Source organism: Wyeomyia smithii, chromosome 3 (assembly GCF_029784165.1).
Source record: "Wyeomyia smithii strain HCP4-BCI-WySm-NY-G18 chromosome 3, ASM2978416v1, whole genome shotgun sequence".
Lineage (NCBI taxonomy): Eukaryota > Metazoa > Arthropoda > Insecta > Diptera > Culicidae > Wyeomyia > Wyeomyia smithii.
Window position 1 is genome coordinate 119,090,567 of NC_073696.1, and position 12,037 is coordinate 119,102,603.

The window sequence follows — 12,037 nt, forward strand, 5'->3', positions numbered from 1 at the left end:
GAATATAGCATTTGCTTTTAACTTTCTTCGTATCACCTGAAATGACAAGGCGAAAACAGAAGCCGAGCATCACTACGAAGAGAAAGAGAGAGCATTCTCTCTCGGACAATTCGAGTGTCTGCAGCGAAAACCTTTTTGATATTTTGCCTGAGCAAGAAGCCGGTGAAATGGAAGATAATGAAACTATACAAAATGTCAATTCTATTAAAAAGGAGAAAGTTCCACCTATTGTGGTAACTATTTCTTCTGAAGTTAATATTTTCAAGAAGCAACTTTCAACGGTTGTTTCTGACGTTGAAGTTACCTATCAAATTGGCCGTAGAAGCGACCAAAAATACCTTTATTGTGGAAACTCTCACAAAAAGGAAACATGTCCTGTGAAAGAGAGAAAAAAATTTCGGTGCGCCAATTGTAACGGCAACCATATGTCAAATTTTTACGAATGCCCTGTCCGTTCAGCCATTGTTAAGGCAAGACAGGGTAAACAAAATTCAATTTCCCAACCGAAACAAACTTCAAAACCAAATTCTCGAAGCCTACCAGTGGTACCGCCCAATTTTTCTACTCCTTTGCATACCCGTTTAACGTATGTACAGGTAACAGGTAGTTCGAACATTATTCCGCCTAATGTAGGTAGTTCGAAAATGACCGTTAATAAAACAAAAACAGCTAATATTACCACTGAAAATATTTTTTCTAATGTTAACTGGTTGGGGCCTATTGCGGCAGGTAAACTTTCTTTCCTGCAACAAGCAATGTTCGATTCCAGCAATTCAAATGGGAACAAATTTTACACTTAAAATTTACCAATGATGGTGGATAAATCAATCAAAATTTTAAATTGGAATGCTCCCTCATTGAAAGCCAATGAGAATGTGCTTTTTAATCTTTTAACAGTAAATAAGGTGCACATTGCAATTATTACTGAAACATTTTTGAAACCTAACATTAAATTAAAATATAATCCCAATTACGTGGTTCAGGGATATGATATAATTCAGAGCTCCGGCTGTGGAGTTGCCATTGTAATCCATCGCCGAATCAAACATCGTGCTCTTCTCCATCTTGAGACGAAAGTTATTGAAACTTTGGGAATTGAAGTTCTAACTAAACTTGAGATTTTATTTATTGCTGCAGCATATTTACCATTCCAATGCACACGCGAGCACAAAAATTATTTTAAAAGTGATTTACAATTTCAGTAATGAGCTGGATTTGAAAAACGAAGTGAATATTGATTCCGCTTTGGAAGCATTAAAATGTGCAATTATTGATGCCAGGAATTATTCTGTTCCAAAGGCTCAAGTGAAATTTGTTTCACCAATAATTGACGAAAATTTTCAACTTCTAATTCGTTTAAAAGAGACGTCAATATCAACGCTCTCGTGTCCCTGATTTTAAAACTATTTATAAAGATTTGCAAAAAGTGCATCAAATATACGAGATGTTTATATCCTCTCATTAACAGGAATTCTAAACTTCGCTTAAAGAATAAACTTTCGATTTACAAACAAATTTTTAGACCAACAATGCTTTATGCTGTACCGATCTGGTCAAGTTGCTGTTCAACAAGGAAGAAAACGCTCCAAAGGATTCAGAATAAAATTCTGAAAATGATTTTGAAACGTCCTCCTTGGTTTGGTACACTTGAATTACATAGACTTACTGGTGTTGAACCATTAGAAGCTATGTCAAATAAAATTATTAACATTTTTCGACAAAAATCGTTGCAATCCTCAATTGCTACGATAAGCTCTCTTTATAGCCAATAAGTTAGCAATTAAGTTAGTTGTAAGTTTACTTCTCTTTTTTGACAAGTAGGTTTAAATCCCTACGAATGATAAGTCCTAATTGCGAAAGCAAACAAATCCTAACAATTAAAATTACAAACAGTGTTGAGAAGTCACCATTTGTGATTGGACATTCATAACTACTTAAGCTACTAACAACCCCCCCTCAATTAAAAAAAAGAGTTTGCATAAAACAATTTTATATATTTTAATATTCAATATATCAATAAAATCGTATCTTTACTGTACACATATGGAATAGGTTTGTGTTCTTCGAATTGAAATGAGACTCTCGGCCTTGGATAAACAATTCAAAAGTACATATTACCAAAAAGGAGTAAATCATAAGTCTCCGCAAAAACATGGCTGGCGAGCTAATAGTCTATCGTAATATGAAGGTCTATAATTCAGAGAATTATTAATAAGAAAAAGTTTGTTTCGAACTTACCATTTGCGATCACTCTTGAATGCAACAATGCATTTAATGTAACCGTCTCATGTAGTTCTACATTAAACTCGTGATCGTGGCTTTGCACACAAACCTTTCTGATCATTAAATTATTAGTTATAGAGAACAAGAATCGGTTTTAGGTATTGTTTGTTTAGGATATTAAGAAATAAACAGAAAAATCACTTTTCAATAATTTCTCGATGTGACATTATGGTTGCTCTCTTAAAAAGTATTGCAACTGTAAAGGATATGTGATAATTTGAGCTATTTGATTTCGCTCTTCCAGCATTCGATCACAGAAATTTTCTCGAAACACTTTTTAGCGATTGATTAATTTTATTTGTAGACTATCAGCAAATCGCTAGGCAACTAGAATTTTGGATTTTTCTGAGGCTCTCTCACTACACAACAAACACGCTTAGAAAGCAATTAGAGCATTTATATTAGTGAAACTGTATTAGAATTGACTAGGCACTAACCGTTGATGCAACTGTCAACATCAAAACGAGCGAGCTATATAAGTCTGCACTGCCGTTATTCGTTTTGGATTGATAGTTGCCTTAACGGTGAGTGCCTTGTCATTTCTCCAGTATACAGTTTCTGTAATGTACATGTAAGCTCTCTTCCTGCTCTTTATGCCAGTAGAACAGTTTCACAAAAAATGTCCAAGTTTTAATTTTTATTTTCATTTGGCTTAAACTTTGCATATACGATAATAATTTTGTCTTCCCGAAAAAAATACACTCTAAAAAAATATTTAGTCTTTGAAAAAAAAAGTTAAAAATCAATTATCTGAAAAACCCATTCGTTGTTTTGCTTTCGTCTCGATTAGACGCAAATTGTTTATGTCCGTTTGAGTTCGCAAAATAACAATACACGAGTTATCGTACGGGTGTTTTTTTGTCGATTAGTTCTTGTGTTGCGCGATAACAATAGCCTGTTGTATATCGGCAGAAACATCTGCACACTGGTAGGGGCAGGCTACCCCGCCAGTGATCTGATACGCAGCTGATATATCAGCAAGAATAATTCTCCCGCACCGCTGTTACCCCGCTAGCAGCACGGACCACCATACGATCGAGCGAGTGGAAGTCAACTACAAGTGGCATCTACAAGGTCGCGTGTAATATACGGCCACTGTGTCACAACACGAAGCTGGATCGTTATTGTTTGTTCTGCGGAGACACTCGATTAATCCAACTATCAGCCGTGAGGTCGTGACTTAGACGTTCGGTGAAGTATTACCTTTAAAATTTTTACTATTATTATCAATATTATTACTATGTTATAATATTATTATTGATATTATTATTATTGTTATTATTATTATTATTACTACAATTATTATTATTATTATTATTACTATTGTTATTAGTATTAGTATTACTGTCTTTTTTTTATTTGATCCATTGTAGATTAAAAAATTGTTTTTAAAATTTAATATCAACTATTTGAAACTGCTGCAACAAGGCACGCTGTAGCAAGTGCGGAGGCAATCATGCTGAGAACGCTTGCAGTGGGGATACTGAAAAGTGTCTTTATTGCGAGGGAACTCGGCATGACCTTCCGGCATGACCTTCCGGCATGTCCTGCGTACAAACAGCGCCAGGAAAAAATTAAGCGTTCCCTTAAGGAACGATCAAAGCGCTCTTTTGCAGAAATGCTTAAGAGGGCTGAGCAACCCTCGACAGGAAACATCTTTTCCTTCCTGCCAACTGATGAGGGTACATCTGACGATCTCGTCGAAGGGTGTTCCTATGCCTTGCCAGAGGGATCTAGGAAGAGGAGAATACTCAACTCTCCTAATCTTTCTCGCAAAGGTCGTAAGATAACCCCTAGCGGAATGACCAATAAGACAACACAAAAAGGAAGCGGTGAAGAAAAACCGAAGCAAGTACCCCCCGGTTTTATTTTCAAATCAAACCAGGAGTACCCACCGCTTCCTGGGGCACCAAAAACCCCTCGTGCACCCATTTCTCGATCAGAAGACATAAAAGAAACAGGGTTCATAAAATTCTCTGATATTGTGGACTGGATATTTAAAACATTCAACATACCATATCCCCTTCAAAACATTCTTCTTGCCCTTCTCCCTACAGTGAAAACCTTTTTGAAGCAACTCACAGCAACTTGGCCCCTCATTTCAGCTATCGTATCTTTCGATGACTAATACGTCGAAGAGGTTAGGAATTTTGTCACTGTGTTACAGTGGAACTGCAGAAGTATCATCCCCAAATTTGATTTATTTTCACATTTGATAAACACATAAAATTGTGATGCGTTCGCGCTCTGTGAAACTTTTCTCAATTCAAATGACCAACTTAATTTCCACGATTTTAACATCATTCGTCGAGATCGAGACTCACACGGTGGAGGAGTACTTTTAGGGATCAAAAAGTGCTATTCTTTTTTCAGAATCGACCTCCCCTCGATCTCGAATATTGAAGTTGTTGCCATTCAAACGAATATGAATGGAAAAGACCTTTGCCTTGTTTCGTTATATATTCCCCCATCCGCGCGGATTGAACAAAAGCAACACCTTGATATAGCAGAATTGCTTCCCGCACCTTTTTTTAATTTTGGGAGATTTTAACTCTCACTGTTCACTATGGGGGTCGCTGTACGACGACAACCGATCTTCTTTAATTTGTAACTTGATCGACGACTTCAATATGACACTTTTGAATACTGGGGAAGCGACACGTGTACCTAATCCTCCAGCACGTGAAAGCGTGCTTGACCTATCCCTCTGCTCAACATCACTAGCGTTAGATTGCCAGTGGAAAGTAATCAACGATCCCCACGGTAGTGATCATCTTCCAATCGTTATATCAATTGCTAATGGTTCAACTCCCCCGAACCCAATCAATATTTCCTACGACCTTACACGTAATATTGATTGGAAGCGTTATGAGTCTTTTATAGCGGAATCTATCGAGACCCACGAGGAACTTCCTCCGGAGGAAGAAAACGCGTTCTTAGCTGGCTTGATAATCGACGCCGCGACTCAAGCTCAGACGAAACCAATACCCGGGGTATGGATTAGACAGCGCCCTCCCAACAAATGGTGGGACAAAGAGTGCTCTGAGCTGTACGCGCGAAGGTCCGCGGCGTATGAGTACTACCGGGAGTACGGCACTGTCAACCTACTTCGAAAGTACGAGGCACTGGGCAGGCAGATGAAGAGCTTAGTAAAGGCGAAAAAACGCGGGTACTGGCGGCGGTTCGTAAACGCGTTGTCGAGGGAAACAGCGATGAGCACTCTTTGGGATACCGCCAGGCGCATGCGGAACCGTGACGTTTCGAATGAGAGTGAGGAGTATTCAGATCACTGGATACTCGGTTTTGCCAAAAAGGTCTGTCCGGACTCTGTACCGGAACAGAAAACCTTTCGCGACGCGTTTTTAGTAACTACGGAAGAGCCCCCATTTTCGATGTTGGAATTTTCAATGGCTCTCCTGTCGTGCAACAAAAAGGCTCCAGGGTTAGATAGAATAAAATTCAACCTGTTGAAGAATCTACCCGACTCTGCAAAAAGACGCTTGTTGAATTTGTTCAACAAGCACGCTTCAATGCACGCTAAGGCGCTAAGGCAACTTGCAGACGATAGCGTTGTATCCATTACTGGTAGCGAGGCTAGCGATCTGCAAGGACCATTGCAAGATACCTTAGACAATTTGTCTGAATGGGCTCTTAAGCTGGGTATCGAATTCTCTCCGGAGAAAACTGAGTTGGTCGTTTTTTCTAGGAAGCATAACCCAGCTCAGCTGCAGCTCCTACTAACGGGTAAAACGATCTCTCAGGTTTTAGTCGCTAAATATCTCGGGGTCTGGTTCGACTCTAAATGCACCTGGGCTTGTCATATTAGGTATCTGACACAAAAATGCCAACAGAGGATTAATTTTCTTCGTACGATTACCGGAACTTGGTGGGGTGCTCACCCAGGAGATCTTCTAAGGTTATACCAAACAACGATATTGTCAGTTCTTGAGTACGGCTGTTTCTGCTTTCGCTCCGCTGCGAACACGCACATTATAAAATTAGAGAGAATACAATATCGTTGTTTGCGTATTGCCTTGGGTTGCATGCAGTCGACCCATACGATGAGTCTTGAGTTGTTAGCGGGGATTCTTCCGTTGAAACATCGTTTTTGGAATCTCTCTTACCGGTTGCTAATTCGATGCACAGTTATGAACCCATTAGTAATTGAAAATTTCGAGAGGTTGGTCGACGTTCAATCTCAATCCAGATTTGTGACTTTATATTTTGACTATATGGCTCGAGATATTAATCCTCTTCATACGATTCCTCAAATGTCGCACTTTTAGCTACTTCTAATAATGCTATATTCTTCGACACCACCATGAAACAAGACATTTCTGGTATCCCGGATCAATTGCGACCCCAAGAGATCCCTAAGATTTTTTCCAATAAGTTTAAACATGTAGTTATGATAAAAGATTTTACACTGACGGATCTAATCTAGATGAGTCCACTGGCTTCGGTGTTTTCCACGAAAATTTTACCGCCTCCTACAAACTCGATGCTCCTGCTTCCGTGTACGTCGCAGAACTTGCTGCTATTCAGTACTCTCTTGGAATCATTCGAAACCCCACCCATAGACCACTACTTCATCTTCACAGATAGTCTCAGTGCCATTGAGGCTCTGCGATCGATGAAGCCTGTGAAGCACACCCCGTATTTCCTGGGGAAAATACGGCGGTTTTTAAGTGCTTTAACAAATAAAAATTACCGGGTTACCTTAGCGTGGGTCCCTTCTCATTGCTCGATTCCGGGTAATGAAAAGGCTGACTCTTTAGCTAAGGTGGATGCTATTGATGGCGATATTTATGAAAGACCAATTGCTTATGATGAATTTTATAGCATTTTGCGTCAGAGAACACTCAACAGTTGGCAATCATCATGGAACTCAGATGAACTGGGACGGTGGCTACATTCCATTTTTCCTAAGGTATCGACGAAAGCATGGTTCAAGGGGTTGGATGTCGGTCGGGACTTCATTCGCGTGATGTCCAGACTAATGTCCAATCACTACACGTTAAACACGCATCTCTTTCGTATAGGCCTTGTAGACAGTAATCACTGCGTTTGTGGCGATAGCTACCATGACATCGAGCATGTTGTTTGGTCGTGTGCCGAATTCTGTGATGTTAGGTCCGAGCTTATGGATTCCCTCCGGGCCCGAGGAAAACAACCGAACGTTCCCGTTAGAGACATTCTGGGAAGCGGTGATCTTCAGTACATGACACAACAGTACTGTTATTTGAAAAAAAATGACATTAAAATTTAATATTTTTTTGTCTATTTGTCAGAATACCCGTATACGACGCTGGAGACACGAGCACGAAGAGCCTAAATCTATGTTTATAAAACAAAAAAGAACACCAGTCGAAACACAAATAGATCTTAATTAGTTTTAAGCAAGAATTGTATCTCCCCTCCTCTCCTTAAGTCCCCACAAGCTCGTAGTCTGCCGCGAGAATAAAAAAAAGGCCTCCCTCTTTTCCCTGCTAACGTAGAATTAATACGAATTGTACTTGGCTCAGTAAAACAGAAAATGTATCGTGCCGTGTCAAATAAACTAATTTAAAAAAAAAACAAAATTATCTGAAAAAGCTCATTATTTTGAAATCTAATATTTTTTCATTAAAACTACAAATAATTACTTAAACAATGCAACCGGTCCGATCATGGAGCAATCAAGAAAAAAAAGTTATGATATTTAAAAAAAAAAATTTATCAATTTATTTTCGAGGAACATTTTTTTTTGGAGGACAAAACTGTTATCTACAACTTTGCCGAAGACACTATGCCAATCTTTCAAACCATTCTGGCTGTAGTAATGTTTTTAATTTCCAATAGATCACTCTATGGGAAATTAAAAATATTTTTACAGTCAAAGCGGTTTGTTTGATTGGCATAGTTTCTTCGGCAAAGTTGTAAATAATGAATTTGTCCTTCCATGAAAAATGTACCCTGTGAAAAAAAAATTTTTTTTGTAATCACCAATACCTTCCAAAAATAGCATTTTTCAATAGATTCTCAAAAATGAGTCGTGTTCCAAAAAATTGAACCAATAGCACAAAATGGCATCTTTTGCCCATAGAAACGTCTTTGCAAAGTTTCAGCCAAATAAAAAATTGTCGATTAAATTGGTTGTCTGTTTTTTTGTGGAATTGCACAGTATTTAATGTTTTGTTTATAGATGCTCAGTTCTGTTCAAAATTAACTGCACAAAAATTTTAGCAAAGAGTTTTTACGGTTGACCATTTTGAAGGCGAAAATCTTCCGGTTTCGACAGTGTATAATTTCCTAAATAATGACTCAAACCTAGTAGTTTAGCTATCAATCATGATGTATACCAGCTGAAATATATAAATATATTGATCTTTATTCAACCAGAACGAATTGAGTAAATATTTGTCAAAAAAAAAACACGTGTAGTTCAGCTAATCATAAATCAAGACATTAATTAGATCCTCTGGTTCTAACACCTAATAGTGCTAGCGATAAAATTAAAGAAACGGTCGAACAAGGACTTAAAATTCCAATTAGTCAAAATTAGTACCTAGTTTTGGTTTTCGGTTCGGTTGTACCCCGACCAATTCACAGTAGGCCAACAATCTGTTGCAGTGACTACTGACAGTCAGTCGCTATGTCGTCCCGGCGTATCAGTTTATTGAAATTAATTGATCTGGCAATCGGCTTTCCCATTCCTGGCTCTGTAAGCTTTAATTTGCTGCACAAAGTTTTATACTTGCTGGCTCTTCGAGATGGCTTAGTGTCTGCCGAAACGGATGAAATCGAGCTAACCACTTCAGGCGGTATCGTTGATTCAGGAACGAAACAGCAGGACATGACACAGGATAATGTTAGCCGTACGCGGTTGACGGTGCAGCGTATCATCAATGGGGCTAGTGACCAACATACGCTCAAGATTACGGGTTCAAGGATTGTCATTGCCAATATGAAGGAATTTCCGTCGGCTGTAATCCACGACGCCGAAAAGATTGAATCACGCATCAGTGCAATGTCCTCCGTGGTTACCGAATTGGAAGAAAAAGTACAGGAAATGTCGCATCAAAAGCTGGATGGCGAATGTGCCAAAACTCTAGAGCAACTTCAGAAACGTATCGAAATTTTGGAGGGTTTGATCGAACAGCAAACTTCAAAAGTCACCATTGATGAAGCGCTACAAACAGAAGAGCCACTTTCATCCTCTGCGGCAGCGGACATTTCCGATGATGGGAATAATGTATCAAATAACCTTCATGATGCTGCGGAATGGAGGGTAATGACGTGAGTTTTGTTCAATCAAATTCTTTTAATTTGAAGCCCATGTCATGCTTTTCAAATGTATTTTAAATTTCCATTGTACTTAAACTACCACAACAAACGATGGATTTAGTTTCAAAATGTTTCATTGTTTATTTTTCTAGGCATTAAACCAATACCGATGCATACTTAATTATATAACATTATTAATTAACATTTATATTCACATAGTTGATGCATTTGATAACAATTCTAAATATTTCATATATGATTGTTGTTCACACGTGGCCCAGACCGATCGAACCAAATCATTCAACGTAAATATCTGCCAATGTTCAACAAACAATTCATTATCTACCTATCAGCCTATTCGTTTTCATGTTTCGGAAAATGAAACAACCGCCAAGAAATATATGCACATATTCAAGTGCGTGCGTCAATGTTTGGTCAGTTACTGTGTAGCGTAGGTTTTACATATTGGTGCTGCAACTCTTCAATATTCAAATAATCAAATTTCAGCCAGACAGGGCCGCGTTAAGATAAAATAAATTATGTTTCAATAGGTTTAACATAGGGTTTTGAATCAGCGTTTAGTCAAGTAATATTGTTTCGCGAAAATACTATAACAACTGTTCGGGGAAAACGAAATAAATCGGGCATAAGTATGAAATTATGATGATTCAAAAATAACGTTGAGCTGAAGCATTGTGAAAAAGCTTTCTGATTTGCATTTTACAATTGTTTTTACAGGTCAGCAGTTACGTGTGGAGAGGATTTCGCAGAAAAACTGACGAAAATAATAGATTATCTCCAGGAAATTCAACAGAAGCATGCCCATCTGGAAGAGGACTACCAACATTTCAAGGACCAGCAGAAACACTGGCAGTACGCAGAGCATTTCCACGAATCAGAAAACTCAGATTCGCACTTTCATCGTGCATCCCAAGTAGATCCAGATTCCAAAATTATAGAGCAATTGAGGAATCATTTACAGTTGGTAGAGGATGCCGCAAATTCCCGGTTCACGCGGTTGGAAAATTTAATAAACCGTTTGTTCCAGGAGAAGGTTAACGATGTTGACATTGAATCACGTGTGAGACAGTCCGTACAATTGGCGACGAGGACCTCGAGCATCCACGCTGCCACAGATGGCTTTGGAGTGGATATGATTTCACAAACAAATCCGATTGTGGAAAACCAACTACGACAGCTGTCGGAGATGCTACAAGCTTCACAGAATGAAATTGCCGCTCTTCGTGACGCATTAGACACAAAAGTGAACATCGACTGTTTACTTCCGGTTACGGGCGCTATCAATGATCAACTGCGGGAGGTGAAGCTGGAAGTGAAATCCCTTGGCACTCTGGCTAAAGCTGAAAACAACCGCGCGGCTGGCACGAAAGTGAACACGATTCAGAATGTTTGCTGTATATCTTGTGATCGACCGGTAAAAATGGATACTTGCACTGATACAGTTCCCGTGCCACCACCAGCTCAGGGTGCTTCTCGTATAATAAAACCTAGTCTGCGATACCGTCTGGAAGAAATTCGACGAGGTTTCAAACAGCAGCAAGGGAGTTCAGTTGGTAATTTGGAGCACATCGAAAAGATATACCGAAAACTAGCAGATGGAAAACTAAATTCAATTAAATGAGTCGTTAGTATATTGTATATTTGATGTAACCATGATTAGAGAGCAATAACAATATTTATGTATACTGTTAGAAAAAAAAATTTAAAAACGATATGTGTTATCGCGTTTTTTTTTTTTTTTTAGGTTTAAATTAGTTTATTTGACACGGCACGATACATTTTCTGTTTTACTGAGCCAAGTACAATTCGTATTAATTCTACGTTAGCAGGGAAAAGAGGGAGGCCTTTTCTTTATTCTCGCGGCCGACTACGAGCTAGTGGGGATTTAAGGTGAGAGGAGGGGAGATACAATTTTGACTTAAAACTATTTTGGAACTTTGTTTTTCAACTTTTAGAGCAATTGTATTCTTGTTTGTTGTGGGTTCAAAATATTTGTGTAAGCATAGATGCGGGCTCTTCGTTTCCGTGTCTTCAGCATAGCATATTTGTATCCTTAATCTGACAAATAGACAAAGAAAATTTTAAATTTTAATGTCAGCGTTTTTCAGAAAGCAGTATAGCTGTGTCATGTACTGGAGATCACCGCTTCCCAGAATGTCTCTAACGGGTACGTTCGGTTGTTTTCCTCGGGCCCGAAGGGAATCTATAAGCTCGGACCTAACACCACAGTATTCGGTACACGACCAAACAACATGCTCGATGTCATGGTAGCCATCGCCACAAACGCAGTGATTACTGTCTACAAGCCCTATACGAAAGAGATGCGTGTTTAACGTGTAGTGATTGGACATAAGTCTGGACATCACGCGAATGAAGTCCCGACCTACATCCAACCCCTTGAACCATGCTTTCGTCGATACCTTAGGAAAAATGGAATGTAGCCACCGTCCCAGTTCATCTGAGTTCC

The 12,037-nt window shown here is 38.9% G+C and overlaps 1 protein-coding gene across 1 annotated transcript; it reads left to right on the forward strand.

Moving 5' to 3' along the window:
• The first annotated feature begins 8,906 nt into the window (after window positions 1-8,906).
• On the forward strand, window positions 8,907-11,227 carry LOC129727916 (uncharacterized). Its single transcript, XM_055686197.1, has 2 exons — window positions 8,907-9,561; window positions 10,288-11,227. The coding sequence occupies exons 1-2, from the start codon at window positions 8,918-8,920 to the stop codon at window positions 11,189-11,191; spliced, it is 1,548 nt and encodes a 515-aa protein (XP_055542172.1). The 5' UTR covers window positions 8,907-8,917; the 3' UTR covers window positions 11,192-11,227.
• The last annotated feature ends 810 nt before the right edge of the window (window positions 11,228-12,037 follow it).

Coding starts and splice junctions, on each gene's coding strand:
- LOC129727916 (XM_055686197.1), top strand. CDS start 8,918: ATGTCGTCCCGGCGTATCAGTTTATTGAAATTAATTGATCTGGCAATC. Junction 9,562..10,287: donor GCGGAATGGAGGGTAATGAC/GTGAGTTTTGTT, acceptor TTGTTTTTACAG/GTCAGCAGTTACGTGTGGAG.